The following is a 20,780-nucleotide window of genomic DNA, read 5'->3' on the forward strand; positions in this document are numbered from 1 at the left end:
CATTACCTTTTGCTCTAAGACTATCAAGTGAAAAATTTACTGCGACAGGACCACACAAAATTTAAAAAACAACGAACAGAAAACACAAGCTCCATCAAGTGTAACTTTTATTTTCAAACTTAATCTGAGGAATACTTTCAAGCCCTTAAGAAATGTTACATTTATCGTCAGTAAGAAACATTAGAATCTCAAATGATTATTACACCTGTTACATTAGCAACATTTTTCCCTCTCAACATCAACATGGACTTTTTTTTCCCCCTAAAGGGGCCAACAAAGGTGTCGTTGTCAGTGGCAATGATAGCAAGTAGCTGTGTTTATATGTAGATTTTGAAAGGACTTGTGCTGTGCAAAAAAAAAAAAAAAAAAAAAAAAATATATATATATATATATTATATATACATATATATATATATATATATATTATATATACTTCTGAGAGAGAATTCTCTCAGTTAACTAATACTACAAGCCTCCTTGACGCATTTTATTTTCCTATCTGTTAACAGTCTACTTGTTACCCTAACCCTAACCCTTGTTAATGGACTTTATTTCGAACTAAAGGGCGAAAATATCGTTCTGTGTAGACCCCTTTATCTGGATCCTCACCAAAATGCACAACTTCTTATTGTACAGTGTAAACACTTTGTTTTCAGAATGTGTTCTCACAGTAGTTGAAATGCCTTCATATCAATACTAAAGACCCCCCCCCTCCAAAAAAAACAAACAAAAAACAAAACTACAAACTGCCAGCTACTAATGGCCTATTTCTCTAAATTAGAAAGCAAGTGTGCTTCCTGTGGACTTGCATTAGGCTCAGGTGAAGGACTTCTAACATCAGCATCCAAATGCAACAACTGAAAACAAGTGAGTTAGAGTGGTCCTTAATGCCCCTGACACAGGGTGCCCATGGAACATTCATGAAACTGCCGTCAATCTTTGACAAACGAGACTGATAAGGTTAAAAGTTTCCAAGTAATCAAGGACTATGATTACAGTGGCATCAGGTTAGTCACAAAGGCCACTTCTCTCGGAAGCAGCCAGGGGCAAGTCTGGATTGGATGCCAGCCCTCTAAAATGCCAGAAAAGCACTTCAAATGTAAGCATTTAGTCCTAATAACACACAGTAAGCGCGGTCGGAGTTGGGACATGCACATCCATTCAAGAGAAGGTGTTCCATATGGTTGCACAACGTTTGAGGTCAAGCCTTACTCGTCAATCCAACAAGCTGGTTGGTGTCGCGGTTTTAAGTGAAGTATTCTGCATTTCGTTCTAGGAGCTTTTAAACACTTCAAAGGAGAGCATGGCAGTGCTGTAATAACAAATATCTGTAAATCAATAATAAACTATCCTTAGAATACTAAGTGTATGAACTTGGTTGTAGAATTGCACAGGGAGCCAGATGAAATTCTTTAGCGTGGCCCATTCGGCTCTTCGGCTCTGACTTGGTCAGAAACTAGATAAAATTGCATTTTTTTCCCCCCTTCAGGCACCATCAACCAGCAGTCACAATGATCTCAAATGATCTCAATTGTGAAGTGGAATCTGGCTGAATGTAACCTGTAGTGAGGACATTTGCAGGAGGCAGTAGAAGACCCTGAGCAAGATGTTGTGGGTGCGAGGATGCCTCATAAACTGAGCTGAGGACTGGCACAGGCGCTGCTGCCACAACTGGATCCGTAACTTTGCAAAGCGGGAGAACTGGATACCAGGGAATCCCCGTCTGAGCCTTCGTCCATGTCCATGTCCATGTCCCCGTGGTCCGACTGGTCCTGATGGATGACCGCCACTCTGAAAGATGAAAGCAGTTTTTTCCCCTCAACTGCAACGTGCGCATTTGATAAGTGTGAGAGCGTTTCAGTCAGTGTGCACACCTGGATTTAGGAGAGTTGGCTGATGCCTCTCTGTGATACTCAAATTTGGAGATGTAGCTAGACTTGGACCACTAGAAGGACACGCCAAAACAGAGGTTAAGCATTTGAAAATCGATGTTCATAGAAAAAGGGTCAAAAGAGTCATGCTGAGTACCATGTGATCAGGATCAGTGGTGCCAAGATGGACTCCTTTTTGACACAAAGGCCAAAGCAGATTGATACCTGCACATAGAACGTACATCTGTCAATTCAGTCATTTTATAAGAAAGAAAACACATTAGGCCATAAATGATGAGGATTTGTTTAACCAATGTCCGAATTCTATTAAAGCTATTTGAAATTTTACTGTCCTTTACTGCCTGTCGAAATATCAGGTGCCAAACTTTCACAAGAAGTCAGCCTTATGGTACAAGTAACATATGACACGAACAGCATTGCTACGCTTTTATTTTGAAGTTCTTTTCCGGCAGCTTAGTCACGATAACACTCAACCAACTTGATAACTGTTGGTTCCTAGAGTGAACGTCTTCTGTTGTGAGCAACACAGTGCTGCTTTCACTCAGTGGTGTGCTTGGAAATGAAGTCCTTTTGAAAAAACCTTCCGTTCTACTTTTTCAGTTTGTTTCGCATGTCTTGTTCATTCATGAGCACATGCAAGCCTTCATCACATTTTTTTAGTGAGGTGCATCAGTATAGCTTAGCGATTGCTAATGCTAACTATTGTTCAGCTAGTAGCTAATGTTTACAGTGCTCTTTTTATACAATTTCACTTTTATGCACAACAGCAGAAGTGACCAAACTATGGCCCAGGGGGGATCCGCGGCCTACCATTCACAATTTTGTGGCCAGAGCCATATACTAAGACTAAATTTTGACAGCGTTTATATAAAACATTTTTATAAATTGCTTGCAGCTAAGTCTAAGAAAACTTAAGCGCTCTCTTGCCTGGCGCTCATGCAACTGAATTTTGCCATTAACTGAGCTAGCGGGGGCTCCGAGGAGGAGCGGCTACGCTCTGGGGAGGAGCCCTGGCACACCACAGTGACTGAATGGCACACATGAGCTGCCATCAGGGCAATCCAGCCGGCCATGGGCTTGTGCTCAGGTAAATGGGTCCTCTGGGTCGGCATTTGGTTAGGGCCAGAGCCAAGGCGCGCGGCACTGGTATAAGCGCACCAGAGTGAGATGGGCTGGCGGACAAGACAATGAGATCCTGCTCAGCGGGACCATCTTGGGGGGGGCATATGCTTGGAGCTTGTTCAAAAACTATTTGGGACCGAAAGCGAAATAATGCTCAGTCTGTGAGTACGTATTTAGATTAGGCGCAAAGTCCAATATTTACGTCGTAAACAGAGATCCGAACCAGCTTATTTTGAGCCTTGGGTTGATTCAATCGCACAAGCAAACCTCGCACCATGAAATAAAACCCACTGACAAACCTTTTGTCCTGTTGTTGGAGTACTTGTGCTCCCACTGGTCCAACACAATGTTGAAGTAACGTGGACACTCAAAGAAGCGCAGATATTTGGATGATGACGCTGATGGGAAAATGCGCTCAAACTCTCCGCTGCGGCTCAACTCGTCTTCAGTCTCGGCAAGGACGCGGACATCGTTGGGTGTCAAAACATCCAAGACTGTGGCCAGTATATTCTGAAAGAAGACAGACATTCACAATACTGGAACACTGGATACAAAATCACAGGCGGCAAGATCCGGTAAAATCTTCTCATATACTTTTTTTTTTGTCCTCCTTGGAATATTTTGCCAAAAGGTAACATATTGAATGCAAGGATGACAGTGTGTGAACGCAAGAACACCAACTGCTCCAAATTCACACTCATTTCCTTTCAAGCTGGAACAATTATTCCAGAACTAATCGATTAACAAATGAATCATTATGTTCTCCCCGAACTCGCGTGGGTCTTCTTTGGGCACTCCAGTCTCCTCCCACATTCTTAAAAACATGCATGGTAGGTGTATTGGACACTTCAAATTGCCCTTAGGTGTGATTATTTGTGCTTGTTTGTCTCTGTGCGCCCTGTGATTGGCTGGCAGCCAAATGAGGGTGTCCCAGCAAGCCTGCGACCCTTGTGAGGATAAGCGGCGCTAGAAAATGGATGGAAGCATTATTAACATTTTTGCCCCTTTACCCCCTGACATCTAGCGGACCAAAAGCAGTTAAGTACATTTTCATGCTTTTCAATTAATGAGTGGTGTCATGGGTGTGTATGTATTTGTTAGTTCCAGCCCATGTTCAAGTTCAATACCACAATCCTAGGATGGAAACAGATCAGTACAGTTACTGTATGAGGCATTCATAATTAAAGATAAGTAAACATGTATTGTTGTAATCTTTGTCTCAAATATAAAAAAAAAAAATAATTTTCGCATAATTTGTATGAACTGCATACAAAGAGTTGTTGTGTACCTGGTCAGCAAAGCGCTGTTTGAGATAAAAAGCCCGTTTCGCTTTCTCGTCAAATGAAACCTCCAGATTGGTCGTCTCCTTGCTTACGACACACAGACTGCATATGCACACACAGAAGACCAAACAATCAGTATGCATTTTCTTTTGTATGTATCTCTGGTGTTAAATGCATTCCCTTCTCATACCTGCTGTTGGAGCTAGATATGCTTCCACTGGAAGCAACAACATCCTCTCGACGTGGAATACGGAAACCCGCCAGGTTCAAGAGGTCTCGAACCATTTGACTCTTGACAGAAAGGTCCAGTGCTGTACTGGAATGGAGGCTGCATGACACAAACAGCAAAACGTAAAGCATAGATTTAGTTAACTATTGAAGATCGGTCATGGTTATTTCAAAGAAAAATAATCGAGCATTGTTCGTAGATACAGTGGGACCTTGTGTGCATGTGTGTGTTACCTGGGTGAAATGTTGACCTCGAGGATCCAGGGTTTCAGGTTTTCATCCAGCATGATATCAAAGCCGAAAAGCTCGTGGCAGCTGTAAGGTGTACGCACGTGCATCTTGAGCAGCGAGTTCACGTATGGTTCGGATCTGATGACAGATACGCAAAAGAGTTAATAAATCAGCTTCAATATTTAGCTATTATTTTTAAAGTACCATAATTTTTCATGTATAATACCCATGCTGAAAATGATTGGGTGTATTATAAATAGCTACAAGGGAAATTGAAAAAAAAACAACAAAAAAAGTCAGATTTCAGTGATGAATTAGAGATATATATAAGGGGAATACAATGTCAGCAGTAGGTTTAATTTCAAAAGGACCTGTACAGAGAAGCTCCAATTTATTGGTTTATTTATCGTGTTTCCTTATATCCAAACACAACAAGGAACGTGTGGGAATACAGGCAATCCATAAGTACCTTTTATTGTTTGACTATACCAACGGTTAGTGGCTACATTTGGCGAGGTGAACAAGAACACTGAATTCACTTGATCTTGGCACTTTCAAACAAATGCAAGACAAACAAAAGCTATCAATAATTCAAACATTAATGACTATAAATATTTAAATATTTTTTTATTTTTTTAAATGTAAATGAAACCTAATATTTCTGTTTATGTTTTCTAGTTTTTTTTTGTACAAAACCAGGTTCCCTGAAAAACACCCTGAAAACATTGCCAAATATGCAGGACTTTATAAGACCATGTGTTATATCAGCAATTCTAGTGTGTGTATAATATATGGGAAGATGGAAAATGTAGCTGCAGTCGAGTGATTTTGGGGCTAGAATGTATTCAGCACAATGAATCTGTTGTCTTACGCAATTATTGTTTTGATGACGATGTCTTTAATCTTCTCCCAAATCAAAGTGGTGTTTACTCCCCTGGAACCAAGATACTGCCACAGGGCCTTCACAGTCCTGAAAACACACAAGTGTACTCAGTCTATGTCCAAATATATGCAGGAAAGGCAACTTTTTAAAATTCCTCTTTAAAAAAAACACAACAAAAAGAACGCAGCAACAAAAATTTTGAAATTTTCAATAATCAGTTAACATGAGTACTTACATCCCATACAGTGTCATTACATGAATGGAGACATGAAAAAGTAACAAAGTCAACTGTTTTCTCTGACTAATTTTCCAAAAGCGAGTGATCATATTTTTCAGACAATAAATTGCAGCAGCATGTCTGGTCCTGCGACTTATACACTAGTGCAAATTGTATACATTTAAACTAAAATTGGATAAGGCATCCAAAAACCCCGCTGCTAACCCTTTTGGGGTGCGAATGTTCTAGATTTTTTTTAAAAATATATTTTAAAATATATTTTTAAAATATATTATATATGCCTTAAAATAATCACTGGCATTATGCAGTCGCCTCAAATGTCACAATTTGGTTAGTTTCTTTTTGTTGTTGTCTTTTTGTTTGTTCCAAAAATCTATATTCTTGGTCAGTACACATGTGAGTGTTGATTTCACAAATTCTTGACTGACATTGATCTTACGTGTTAAATGGCTTGCTCTCTTTGCAAACGCAATGTGAACGGTTGAATTTGAAAAGTGACTTTTTTGGAGGTACAGGTGCGACTCTTACTCTGGAGTGATTTATAGTCTGAAAAATATAGCTCATGGAGCAGATCTGCCTTTAAGCATGCCACCATTTTGTTACCATTTGTGTCCCTGGCAGGCTTTGTCATCGCTATTGACCTGGTACTCCGAATTTTTTTTGTTGACGCTGTAGTTGGTCAGATGTATGAACTTGTTACTCAGTGTCTTCATGGAGGACGAATATCTGCGGAGGGACAACAAACACGTTTAAATTATTAGTTGCCAAGTTGCACACTTTCCAGATAGCCGGTAAAATGTCACTATGTTAAATGGTTACTCAACACATACTTGCAGCTTGCAAAGCGGACCAGCCCATCTGAGAAGATGTATAGTCTGAGTGGGTCATAACATGTCACATAGACATATATGCGCAAGTCAAACTTGTTACCACTGATGAGGTAGGGCTTGTGGAGATACCTAACAAACACAATGTTTGTCAATGCTTCTAAAATAAATATGGATTCTTTTTTTAAATCTGTGGACAAAAGTATTGGGAAAATACAGTTTCTAATGGTAGTTCCCCGTATGGTAGTTCCCCGTGTTTTAAACGAGAAAATATAACGCATGACTTTTTTTAATCCCCTTTAAAGCACCTCGAGGAAGTGGGGGTGCAAACGCTGAAATGATTGAAGAGTATCCCAATACTTTTGTCAACACGATCTACTTCATGACTCATTACTTCTGGACCAGAAGTGACTTCTTGCGTGGCATCTGGCTCCATTTGTGAATGACTGAAATTCCCATTCCTCTGGCTGAGGCCGGCTGTTGGGAAATAATAAATCCTTTAAAATGTATCATTTACAATCGTGGGGGTAGTTGTGAAAGCTATGCTTTATAAATTTACAGGTTTGATGATCCACTTCTGCCTGGAGCCGTCCTTCCATGCCTTACGTAGCTGCAGGATGTCCTGAGGAAGTACAAAGGTGCGTGGGAAAAAATTGAACTCCTGCTTGCCAAAGCGACACTGCATCTTGGACAGGTTCTTCCACAGTCGGTCCTTCCTGCCAATCTGGAATGTTCCGGGAAAGTGATTCAACTAGAAAGTGCCAGAAAGAGAGAAAATTGAGTTTATTGGGGAAACAAACTACATTTTATTTAGACTGAATGATTCTAAGCAGTGTCGTGTTATCACCTTCTGGTGCTCTTGAAGGGTCTTGAAACAATGAGACTTCATATGGTGCCCCCAGCAGCCCAACCAGTCATGGCTTTCTATCAGGTACACAATGGTGAGCGTTTTGATCATGTAAACAAACTTTCACAAAAATACAAATTTCACTTGAGGAAACCTACTCTTGGTGTGTACAAAGTGTGACCTGGCGATGGCGCTTTTCACAACATTGGGTGTGACGGAGCTAATCTTCCACTTTAAAAGTCGCATTTGCTCTCCAGGCAGCAAATCAACTGCAGGAAACACAGCAAAATAATAATAATAAAATGACAAAAATGAAGACACAAGCAAGGCACATAAGATACACAAAATTGTGGGGACCTCAGATCAGTGTACTGCAAATGTACAAGTGGCTAAAATTGTCATCTCTATAAAACGTAAGGTTATCCTTAATACTGTGCAAGGAGAAACAAACACTTGAAATAAGAGAGGAAACGAACCCAACTGAAAGACTGTTTATCACAGGCAGGTGCTACTGGGAGGAAAAAAACAAAACAAAAAACAAAAAAAAACTTTTAACCTATTTTACCTGAGTTCCATTTTCTGAACTATCATTAAACTAGATTATACAGGCTATAATGTCATAAAACTGTTGATTTCAGAATTTAATTTAATTTTGGCTCTGATGTATTTACTTTTGAAAAATTGAAATACAGTGCATATAAAAGACCTATTCTCACGAGTTTCTGGATTTATTAACACAAGTTTAGTTAATTTGTTATTATGAACTAAACATTTGAAAACAAACTTTTGTTTTCTTCAAAATAACATAAAACGGAGCAATTTTGCAGAAACCCATTGCTATGGAAGTTGTGCTATTTTGCAAGAAGAAAAAACGTGGGACTGTCCATAAATGAAAAGTTACCGTTGATGTTTTCCAAATCGCTCAGACAAAAAGCTGAATCATTCAGGCTAATTATGAAAACCGGTTCTAGTAATAACTTTCAATAGCAAAATAACTATTAATAATAAGTAAGTCTTTGAATTGGCGAATGTCTGTCCAAAACAAACGGGTAGTAAACAAGGCATGAGGGTATGCATGAAGTAAAACATAAGATGGACTATATAAAGGTTACATTGCCTTTTTAATGACTGGTGCAGACTAAATGAGTCAGCGCAAATAAAAGTAGAACTCACTAGCTGAACATTTCTCTTCACACCCTTAAGTCAGTAATGTATTCTGGCCATTAAAATGGTAGGGATACAAGTAGGACATCTAGGGTTCAGGTATCGTCTCAGAAGAAGAGACAATTGGCTGCACGGAGTGCGTGTTTGTGTGTGCATTTGGGATGGGACAAGATCTTGTTACACTAGATCTCTTTTGAGATTTCAGGGCCACGAGATTTTCCCGTTCTTGCAGATCTTTTGGCTTTCTTTTTTTTTTTTCTTTCTTTTTTTTTTTTGCAATGAAGTACAGAGTGCACCACTTCTTCATGCTCTGCACTGCTTGTTTCGACTCTGGATGACGGTAAAAAAATGTCGCTACAAACTTGATGAGACTTTACAATTAACATGATCGTACCAAAGAATGTATGAACACGAACGGTTGCAGTCTGACGTGAACACCTTTATTTTGAAGTTCTTCCGGGATGAAATCACTTTCCATCGCTAATTCGGGGCACTAAAAACAACACAACTCAATCACGCTGACATATTATTGTACGACGCCTGTTGTCAGCGTTTAGCAAAGCCTCTAGCATAGATTAGACATTAGCTAGCTGCACTCAAGTACTCTAAATCAGTGGTTCTTAAAGTGGTGTCCGATTTCAGGGGTCCGTGAAATAATTTGGTTTCTTAAAAAAAATAATATGCATTTGTGTTAACTTTGCTTTACTTTATATTAAATTGGGCATGTATTCATGACTTCAATAAAGTAATCGTCAACCAGTTTAATATGTTTAAAACATAATAATTTTTTTACAGTATTTGTCAAATAGACCCACGTAATCAACATCAACGCGCTTGATTTTTTTTTTTAGTCACTAATATTTGGCAGCAACCTGTTAGGGGAAATTGACTAGTTTTTCACGAGCAGGCGTGCAATTTGCAATGTTTATTTTGTAAACTTCAGTATGGCTTTGTTTGATTTCAGCAAACATTTGAAATGGGAGTCTCAAAATGTGATTTACAAAAAGGGGTTCCTGACTCCAGAAAGTCTAAGAACCCCTGCTTTATATCCTTAAGCAAGAGCAACCGGATTACAAGGCACTTTAATGTAAATGACTGCACGCTTTGATACGGACAGCTGTGGCTCACAATAATCACTTTTGAACAAATCAGGGTGACTCAACTTTGTGCTGTGGTTCTGTCATCACTGTTTCCACTAAAATTTATGGGGAGTGGTCTAAAATCTCAGTTCATAATTCATTAAAAATGTAGATGATCAAAAAAGATAAACGTCCTTTACCTGTATAAGTGAGAAAACGTGTATATGGTCATGTAGATTATAAAAAAGATTAATGTTTGTCATTTACCTGTATAAGTGTGTGTGGTCATTGGAACCAAACAAAAAATTAAACATAAATAATACCAAAACACTCGTTATCTGCAGCCCTACAGGAGATATATAGGATGCTTTGATCACTTTCAAATCACATGTGACAATATTTTGGTTTTTCAGTTGAAGAAAGGCATGGTAAAAAAAATTGGTAAATAAGACAGTTTGTAAACATTACACCCCTCAACATTAAATCACCATACACCAGAGCTAACACGAGCTGTGTGCATTTCGTTAAACTATTCAGTAGTAGGAAAGACATCAGCTGCAGCTGACAAATGAGCCTTTTATGTTTATATTTGTACCCAGGGCATTACAATGTCAGGCATTATTTTATATTGTAAATTTCGTGAACTCAATTTCGTTAGACAACATGTCTCATGGGATTTGGTTCTCAGCCCATCCCTGGTGTGGATGTTTACCTTGTTCATTGGCAGTACTGAAATAGAGCGTGGGAGGGATGAATGGGAACAGGCTGGGGACAAGAGCCGGTTTTTTCTTTAGATTGTCCTCTACCTCCACCGACATGGGCTCTTCAACACTGTAAAACAGAGGAAGAAAAAAAAACAACAACCAAAAACCCATTTAGTTTATTACAATATGAAGGGTGATTCGATTCCACTTAAATACTAATTGAAAAGCACTGTTATGTATCATTGATAAGAACTTTGATAAGTCCACTTAATGGATATCATTGACTGTACCTCATATTATGGCCGGTGAGAATGTGTCACCAGCAAATATAGCTGGTATCAAAATCAATTAACGATACCAACTCTCTTAATCCCATTGTAATGATATGAGCCAGTTAGAGAAAATTATCTAATCAAAATGATGAATCACTCACATGACAGTCATATAGGAGGTGAAGTTAAAAGAACAGACGAAGGATGAGTGGATGTTCGTTTCCCGCTCTGAACGCAGCTAACGTATGGTGACTCTACCTGCATGGGCTTGCATGTTACCTAAATGACTACATAAAGCCGACAATGGCGAGCGAGCTATTCTGCAAAGCAGCTACGAGTGTTTGGTGGACACTTGTAATGGTGAGAGACAACAATGTGGTGCACAATGCTACAGAGTTTTCCACTGCACTCTGCTGCTTTCACCCTCATCAAACAATGCCCGCCCAAAGAATGAACACAGGAACTGATGCATGTACGATGTATGTCACTGAAGCCAGATGTCAGTTCAATGACCACACCATAATTCATAAAAGGATCTAAAATAAAGGTATTTGCCGTTATCTAAGTGAGGCAGAATGCATGACACGGAAATGACACCTTTTTTCTCATTTTGCAAATCATCATCAATCAGGAATCAACCTCATGGCCAACAGCATTCCAGGTAAATATTTGTTTTCAAATATATTTGAACAAGAATCTGCTAAGAAGGATCCAGTTTTTGAGAGCAAAAACAGAAAGTCTTGTCAGAATCTACTTTTAACAGTCCATCTGATATGCAACCATTAAGCACAAAATTGATCAATTATTTTGATTTCTGATATATAATTTCAATTACAATTAAAACAAAATCGCAATATACCGCTATCCCCTTAAATGTACCAGCATTCAGACTTACTAGGGATGGGACGACAACTCGCGAGATCAAACGCCACAAGATTTCTCGATCCGGAATGCCACGGGATTCATTTCCTTTTCAATTTTTTTGGAGGGTCCTGCTTACTGAGCCAACAGTGTAATGGAGAGCATTGAGGTTGATGGATAGGCGTATGGTAGATGGCGGTATGCACAAAAACGTTGTTTGCAATTCACCATTAATTGAAAACAAGAAAGGAGAAATGTGGGATGCTCAGATTACTTTTAAATCATTTGTGTGGCAACATTTTGGTTTTCCAATAGAGGAAAAAGCTTCTGTATCACCACTGGACCCATCAAGTGTGAGCGCTACCAAAATAACAGGGGATTTTGGTATGTACATGGGGCTTGAGATGAAGCCATTTTTGACAGTGGAAGGCAATGGATTTCAGGGGGTAATTCACCCCCTTGAGCCGCGGTATGAGATACCGTCACATCACTTTAGTTGCACAGCTGCCTGCTGCGGGAGCCTCCTCTCCATGTGATTCATACTCTTGGTCGCCGCGGCCCATGGCTTGGTAAAGCTGTAGTAAACGCAGCTAACTAATGCAGCTAACTGTTTATGCTACTTTCACTGAGCTGTTTATGAGACACCAGTTGCCAGTTTGTGTTTTTTCCACAGCAAGTGGTATAGTTACTGCCTAAAGAGCACAGTTGGTCCCTTATAATGTGGACATGCTTGTATTTCTAAAAAAGAAAATGACCATTAAAGATTAGACAAATAGTTAGTTTGCTGAACCACGGATAGCTTGTTGTCGTGCCCAGAACTAAAATCACTATTGCAGTTACTATTCGCATTAATGTTTATTAGCTTAATGTTTGGCACTTTTTGTTCATGGTCAACTATTCTGAGAGAGCTCAGCTGCATTATTTGTTATGACAGCGGCATTTGGAACAGTTTACATTGTTAATTTCAGCCTGCTCAATAAAAATAAATCATTTTGAAATTGGAATATTTATATTAGCAGTTTTTGTTTTTACATTTTTGCAAAAATCTCATATGTCAATTTTGCGGACCCAAGCTCGTAAAGTAGCTTGTCTCGTGGAATTAGTATCTCGTACCATGACTAAGACTTACATGAAAGGACTTTTGTTCAACCGTGGAATTCGCTAATTCCAAATTTAGCTTTAGATCAGCAGTGTTTTCATATTTTTTTGCAGCGACCCCCCCCCCCCCCACTTAAACATTAACTTAATCATCTTATACATTTTAACATGAAGAGAAAGGTAAAAAACTTTGTGCTGATATTTTTCTAAAGCACGAGTAATTAAATTGATTTAGGAAAAAAATGTTAAGAGCTATGGAAAGCTTAGAACTCTCGCATAGACTTTGACAATGAGAGTGCCACTGCACTATCTGGTGTCGTAGAAGTGCAATTACAGTACACAACGCAAAAGCTACACACCCCACCTGCAAGCAAACTAACAACCTTGCTATAATAAAGTAACTGAACAAAAGTAAAACTGAAATAAAAAATAACTTAACAACCTTGCTATAACAAAGTAACTGAACAAAAGTAAAACTGAAATAAAAAAATAACTTAACAACATTGCTATAACAAAGTAACTGAACAAAAGTAAAACTGAAATAAAAATTAACTAATGAATATTTAAAAAAAATAAATGACCCTGCTGTGCGCATGTGTGCGTGTGTATATGCATACATAACATGAAGCCTCACCCAGACAGATGTGGAGCAGATGAAGTGCTGTTGATACATGACGCCTCCGAATAATCTAGAAAAGCATCAAACTGAAAATCAGTCAGCAGATCAAAGGAGACAACATGACACTCTGGAAACTGACGAGCACTTTCATCACAAGTGTTTTTACGTTCAACAACTTTACCATCATCACTGCAGGCCGTCTCCAACTCGTAAGGAAGCTCCTCCTCATCACAGCAATCGACCTGCATGCCGCATTCCGAGCTGGAAGATACAAACGTGTAGTACCAAAGCAACAGTCAGATGTGTTACATTGACATGTTAAACTGAAGTTATTCACAGATAAAGTAGCATAACAGCAACAACGACAACAAAAATCTATCCCAAAAATCCCTGTTAATCAAAACTCATCAGAATAAGCCTGTTCCACTATATAGCTACCTTTAGAATAACAAACCACACATCATTGATACAGTTTCAAATACAGCAGAAACCCGCATACTCACTTAAATCCAGATTTTTTCTTTTAATTTTTTTTTATTATTATTTTATGTTTTTTTTTCCTGGGGTGTCTGCAGGATTTTTGACATTACACCGAAAATAAACACCATGCACCTTAAAAGATGTAAAAAAGAGAACGATGATGTTTCGAGACATGTAACAAATTCAAATGACAAGGTCAAGGAAAATCTGTCATGGAGTTGAAATAGAATATTTTTTCCTCTACTTTCTATTTGTGTTTGAGTTGTTTCATGATTATTTTGTACAATTAAGAATTTAGTGAGTATTATTTATCATTATTTTGCCAATTTCTGTAAAATCTGGGTTTCCATAGCTATTTCCACCTTCCCTAAATTTGCGGTGCCACTTGCTCAGGGTAAGATGAAAATGGCTACAGATGATAATTTGTTACATTATATATTTACAAATTTGAGCCATTAGTGTATGTAGATGCTACTGTTAATGCCGTGTATGGTGAGATGTTGTTGCGAGGTTACCGTTATCAAATACAGGACGCAGCTATGTAGAGGACACACCCTTAATTTTCAGGTCAAATTCTGGTATTTTGTATGAAGAGTGTTTAAGATGCACCAACAAAAACTAAAGCAAAACAGAACAGATCTAATTTTTGTAATTTGTTATGTTTTCTTATGTTCATATCCGTACGTTATCTACTTGCAGCGGGTTAAGTATCTTTCAGACTTCCCATCGTGCGAGCAGTCAGTGAACACTGAATACTCTCAAAACAGTTTTCCTTTACCTCGCGATGCAGCTATAGTGCATGGTCATATTTTAGCCACTAGATAGCACTATTTGTCTGTTTATGCATTCTTTAAAACAAAATACTGTACAGAAATTCAGTGATCCTTCACTACTATGCGCCTACCTTAGTGCCCTCAGTGCATTGCAATTTTTTTTTTTCATGAGAGAAAAAATAAAAAAGCTATATTGCAGAGAGACATGCAGTGAAGATTCCCTGCATGCCAGACAGTCACGGTCTCAGTCACAGTCTCAGTCACGTAGATGCCGATATGCTATTGGTCGATTAAGGTCACAGTCACGGTCTCAGTCACAGAGATGCCGATATGCTATTGGTCAGTTAAGGTCACAGTCACGGTCTCAGTCACGGAGATGCGGATATGCTATTGGCCGGCGTCACACCAATCACAGAAATGCCGATAGGCTATTGGCCAAACGCCTTCATCTAGCTTGATGGTACAGCTGGTTGGTGTGTTGTGAAGACTTTGCAAACTTTATCTGTTAGACATGGCTTCTAAAATTGCAAGTGGGGGTAAAGGAAGAAGTAAGAGGATGATGACAATAGAAACGAAGCAGGAGATAATAAAAAAATACAAAGGAGGCGCACGCATAGATAACCTTGCGAGTATGGCCGTAAACGCTCGGCAATCTTCTAAGGGCAAGACTTTCCTTGCCAGGGGACGGACCACAGTCAACAACAAAATGGAGAGGCTTCTTCTATTATGGATTAAAGAGAAGGAAATCGCTGGTGATATGTTCTCGTTTGAGAATTGTTCTCGTTTAAGAAAATATTAAATAAATTCTGCGGGTTCGTCTCTGCTCCCCTCCGCCTCCACCCAGCTCAAGTCACGTCGCCCCAAAGGTAAATGTCATTTTTCCTTTGTATATTTGTTATTTAACTGTACAGTAGATTATGTTACTAATTTTTAACATGTGTATAAAGTCGTGATGTTTTTACCTAAGGTTTTTGCATGCATTCACTAATTAACATAGGTTTGGATTGCCCGTCATACGAGCAATTAGTTACGAGCATAGCCATAACACGGGGGCCCACTGTGTATATGTGTGTGTGTATGTATATATATATATATATATATATATATATATATATATATATATATAAAATATTCATTTAAAATGATGACTCATTCATTTTAGAAATGATTGGTTGTTGATTGATCAGTTGATTTTTGCGGTGCTGCTTGCTGAGGGGAGCAGGTCTGTAGATGAGAACTTATCAAGACAAACCTACACACGCACCGCACCCATTAAATATATTTTGCAAGATCTTTTTTGACAATCTTACCCAGCATCTCTGGCCTCACACTGAGAGGACACGCACAAAGATGTGATAGAGGCGGCTTGTGCCTGCTTTGTCAGGTGGATGGCTGAGATCTTGGTGGTCACAGAGCCCATGAGAGCACCTGCGGGATGGGACAGTGGTTAAGCATGTCATCCACATGTCCACATATTTGTAAGCTACAAAACAAGTCAATTTGTATTACCTGAAAGTGTGTCCAACGGTCTCGGCTCATCTTTTTGTGCGGCACTGACAATTACTTCATTTGGCGTGTGCTCGTTGATCTTCCCATATACAGCTCTATTCCCATCCAGTGCACTTAGTGAGAGTTTCTTGTTTGCATCCAAAGCTATCGGCATTAGAGGCTTAACACTAACTTGTGGCGGACCATCATCAATGTCTTGAAACTGATTATTTATCGCAGCTGATTTAGCATGACCGTTTTGCGTCTGACTAAACTTTGCTGCAGAGTTCCGTTGATTACAAGGAGTCAACAGAAGGCTCTTGCTCATTTTCACTTTGGCGTCAAGAATGGAGGCATCTTTCCCCATCTTTGCTCCATGGTCTTCAAAAGGAGTAAGGCATACAAGAGGCACTGAAGGTGTGAAGGACAGTTCTGCAGCATCAACCTAAGGAGACCAAAGGACCAGAAATGTGAACCAGAAATCTCTCTTTCATCCATCTATGTCCAATCGCAAGAGTCATTATGGCTGTGCAATGTTTCCCTTTTATTGATCTATTTGAACCAGGAAATATTTAGATGGAATCATGGATCATTGACCTTTTGTGAGACAAAATAAAGTTATGTGAAAAATACGAAATCACTCACGGGATTTGAGTCTACGAGAAAGATGAGATTTTTTTTAAAGGTGAGAATAGAAATAATGCCTAACAAACTTTCTAGTTTTCAAAAGGTTGTCTTTACATTGAGATGAGAACAACAAAACAAAGATTATAGTGAATTAAACATAAAAGGAGAGCCAGGCTTATTTTTCATCTGCAGTTCATGTTTTTTCTAATACTGACTACTATAATTTCCCAAATATAAGACACACCTGCGTATAAGACACGCCCTTAGTTTGGGGGTCAAATTCTGGTATTTTCTATGTTACTAAGTAAAAGATGCATCAACACTTTGGCAACAATGTAAAAACTATTGCAAAATTAAATAAATCTACTCTTTTTTTTTTAAACTTTCATAATTTGTTGTATTCCAATCCGTAAATTATATATTTGTTGCGCGTTAAACGCGAATCAGATTTTCCACATTGTGAGCAGTCAGTGAATGCCTCACCAGAGTAATGTTGAATGTGCCGGAATGACTTGCTTTTCCTCTTCCTCGCAATAGTTGAGTTCCTTTTACCATAAAAAGCCCAAGTTGAGCAGCATTTGTGTTCCATCAAGTTTATGACCGTGTGTATATGCCAAAAGACCGCAATTAATAAACGAGTCGAATACCTTTCCATGTTTTCTAAACGGAGCACGCGGCTGCTTACCTTGCCACTCCTAATTGAATCAGCTGGAGACATCACTACTTTTACATGATCCTCACGATTTTAGTAATATTCCTGTGTGTGAAGAAGTGTGGACTTGGACGGTGGTTCAGCCTGCTCCCTTCTTTTATTGAAAATATTGCCCTAACAACCTCAGCTAACACAAGCTGTTGTTAGCTGCAACAAGTACAGGCAGCCAACTAGCTTCCCCTCTAGCTTGTCTCATTACGGTAATTATTTTAAGAACAAATACAATATAAAAATGCACATCTGTATGTCAACAATTTGGCTTATGTGGCTGACAGATCGATTTTTCTCAAATTCCATCCAATAAAAAAAAAGTTACTGTTATAGGGCGCACCCATACTTTTGGTCTTCATTTTGGGGGAAAAAGCCAAACCCTGACCCTATTTTAATTAATTTAATTACGGCAGTTTAAAATGTATGTATCTTGCATTTGTGATGGTGTCAGGCCTATTTTTGTTTTTCAGTGTTTACAAACCGTATCTGCCAATAATATGCCATCAGTTTTTTTTTTTCAAGTAGGAAAGCAAGTTATTGCCTCAATTGTTAGTGGACATTATTTTGACTCGTACAGTTATGTGGATGCAGATGAGCTCGTCAATTGCAAATTTTCAAAATCAAAAGTCCTGCAAAGTAATCCATATACTTACTTTACTTTTCATGTTCTTAAAATCTTAGTATCAAAGTTTAAACACTTTAAAATGATAGAAAAAATGTTTCTGTTGATTTACAGTATGTTTGTTGGCAATTCACAAAAGACCATATTTGAGGGATTTTATTTTAAATTAACACTTCTCTCTGACTGTTCAATAAAATTGAACCTTGTGAAAGCTGATTGTTCTCTTAGTAAAATAGTGAAAGTGTGTGTATCAAATGAGATTGAGCAAAATGTGTTTTGTACCTCAAACTCATTTATCTGCACTGAGGGACGTATTTGGACTGGTTGCAAGGCGCTGACACTCAAAGCGTTGAGGGTTTCCCTATTGAGGTTGGTAATGGAATGGTCGCCTGTGTCCATGGCGCCGCTGCCAATAAGCCTCGCCCCCTTTGACTTCATTGAACAAGGAATGCCATCAAATGTCAGCGTTTGGATTGGTATGGCTGCAAATTGGCTTTTTGTCACATTTCCTTGCTCCTGAGCAGTCGAGGAGGCAGGAAGTTTGGTGGACTCCTGTTTTGGAAAAGGCACTCGAGCAGTCGGAACAGTCTCCAGACTGATGTTGATGAACACGCAGGGAGACATGGGCGTGTTGCAGCATGTCTGGGGGCTACTGCCATCCCAGGGTGGGGATTTGGTGATGGGCATGACACTCCAAAATGAGATGACTAATTCTTCTCCTGTGAAAGGACTCTTGAGGATTTGAGACGTCAGCTCAAATCAAACCATCTTAGGAACTTCCCACATTGATTTGAAGTGGAAGATCTTGCTAGGTGCTGCTGAGTGACAGCAATCATCACTGCCAACCAAGTTCAAACGCCTGCAAAGAAGACAAAGCCAAGTGACATTCAGGGGCAAGGAAACACTGTAAGCGGTCTTGAAAAGCTCTTACAGGCCTGAAGTGGTTCGGAATCAAATTCAGTCTTGGACACATGATCTTAATGAGTGAGATGCTGTTTAACCTCTAATTCTTAAATCTGTTAATTAACTCCTAGGTGGAGAAACATAAGCTTTAGGTTGAAAGGGTCTTCACAATGTAATTGTTGGGTGTTCTCAGATGGCTTCTCATACGGGTAAACGCACACACGGGCGCACATACACTAATTTGGTCTCAAAAATATCTTTTTGAGGTTTTTAAAATCTGAAGACCACTTGCAAGTTTGGTATTCTAGCCAGAAAGTTTAAGTCAAATCAGCATTTCCACATAAAACGATGTGGCGAACCGGATCTGGCCCCTGGGCCTTGAGTTTGACACCCATAATCGAAACCAAGATAAGCAGGAGGCGATGATAGGGTCCATCAATGAACTCTTAAACAATATACACTCAGGAATATCCGTTTGGAGTGTGACAGTGATGACAATATGTTAACGAAGTTGTGGTGAATGGAAAAAAAACTGCACAAGAATTAAAAGTTCACAAGAAAAATCTAGCATATGTGTGACTTTGTTTGCCCTATGTTCAAGTTGATTGATTTGTGGATTTTTTTTCTTTTATGCGAGACAAACATACTTAAAAAAAACATTTTTTCGTGGCATATAATTTCAAACTGTATCGGAACCCAGCGCCTCGTATTTAGAAGGGGAGCAGAATCGGCATTTTCGCTAGCCACTTGAGGCTAACTTTCAATCGTGTGTTTATCGCAGTTACGCCATGGCAACAAGGGCCATTGCGGTTGCTAAGATTCAACGATCAAATCTTGTACCTTTTGTACAAATTGAAAAAAAATAATATAAAACTTACAGACTTGGACGTGGAGAAAGAGGCCACCACGTTGTGTGGCAGTTCCTCGATCCACCCTAAGAGGAGCGAATAGCTCCACTTTCACATGGTAAGCGTCTGACATGGGGCTGACACAACCATCCTTATCCGGCGGATGGTGACGCATTCCTTTTCTTCTTCTTTTTCTTCTTTTTCTTCTTTTTCTTCTTCTTCTTCTTCTTCTTCTTCTTCTTCTTCTTCTTCTTCTTCTTATTCTTCTTTCTTCTTCTTCTTCTTCTTCTTCTTCTTCTTCGTCGACAAACAGCGAATCAGTTCAACAGTGCAAAACATGTAAAACTATTACTATCATATTGTACGTGCAATATTTGTATGTATGTATGTATGTATGTATGTATGTATGTATGTATGTATGTATATATATATATATATATATATATATATATATATATATATATATATATATATATATATATATATATATATATATATATATATATATATATATATATATATATATATATATATATATATATATATATATATATATAAAGAGAGAGAGATACACACACACATTATTTATATATATATATATATATATATATATATATATATATATATATATATATATATATATATATATATATATATATATATATATATATATATATATATATATATATATATATATATATATATATATATATATATATATATATATATATATATATATATATATATATATATATATATATATATATAAAATGAAAAACTATTACTATTATATTATACGTAGCCTACAGTGTTTGTAATTACGGTACAATGATGTAGGTCTTGTAGATCTGTGGTTTCACCAGCAGAGGACTCTCAGGACGCGTGTATAGTACCTACAATTTCTTTAATGCTATTATTGATGGCTATGGTGGATGGGCGCTTGGGGAAACGTGCTCTGCTTTTGCCCTGCGTATTGTAATTGCACATC

General features: G+C 38.4%; 1 protein-coding gene across 1 annotated transcript; it reads right to left on the reverse strand.

The window, feature by feature from the left end:
• Positions 1-90: 90 nt before the first annotated feature.
• LOC148424127 (tubulin monoglutamylase TTLL4-like) lies at positions 91-19,970 on the reverse strand. Its single transcript, XM_088415876.1, has 21 exons — positions 19,823-19,970; positions 18,324-18,900; positions 16,111-16,534; positions 15,912-16,029; positions 13,530-13,609; positions 13,364-13,418; positions 10,507-10,625; positions 7,710-7,820; positions 7,552-7,628; positions 7,264-7,455; positions 7,099-7,181; positions 6,708-6,836; positions 6,481-6,603; positions 5,628-5,726; positions 4,760-4,894; positions 4,488-4,625; positions 4,303-4,399; positions 3,314-3,524; positions 2,029-2,096; positions 1,875-1,945; positions 91-1,791 (listed from the first exon to the last, which is right to left on the reverse strand). The coding sequence occupies exons 2-21, from the start codon at positions 18,726-18,728 to the stop codon at positions 1,629-1,631; spliced, it is 2,898 nt and encodes a 965-aa protein (XP_088272002.1). The 5' UTR covers positions 18,729-18,900; positions 19,823-19,970; the 3' UTR covers positions 91-1,628.
• Positions 19,971-20,780: the final 810 nt, after the last annotated feature.

The sequence above is a fragment of the Hippichthys cyanospilos genome, chromosome 5, assembly GCF_059441005.1.
Source record: "Hippichthys cyanospilos isolate Australia breed blue-spotted pipefish chromosome 5, RoL_Hcya_1.0, whole genome shotgun sequence".
Taxonomy (NCBI): Eukaryota; Metazoa; Chordata; class Actinopteri; order Syngnathiformes; family Syngnathidae; genus Hippichthys; species Hippichthys cyanospilos.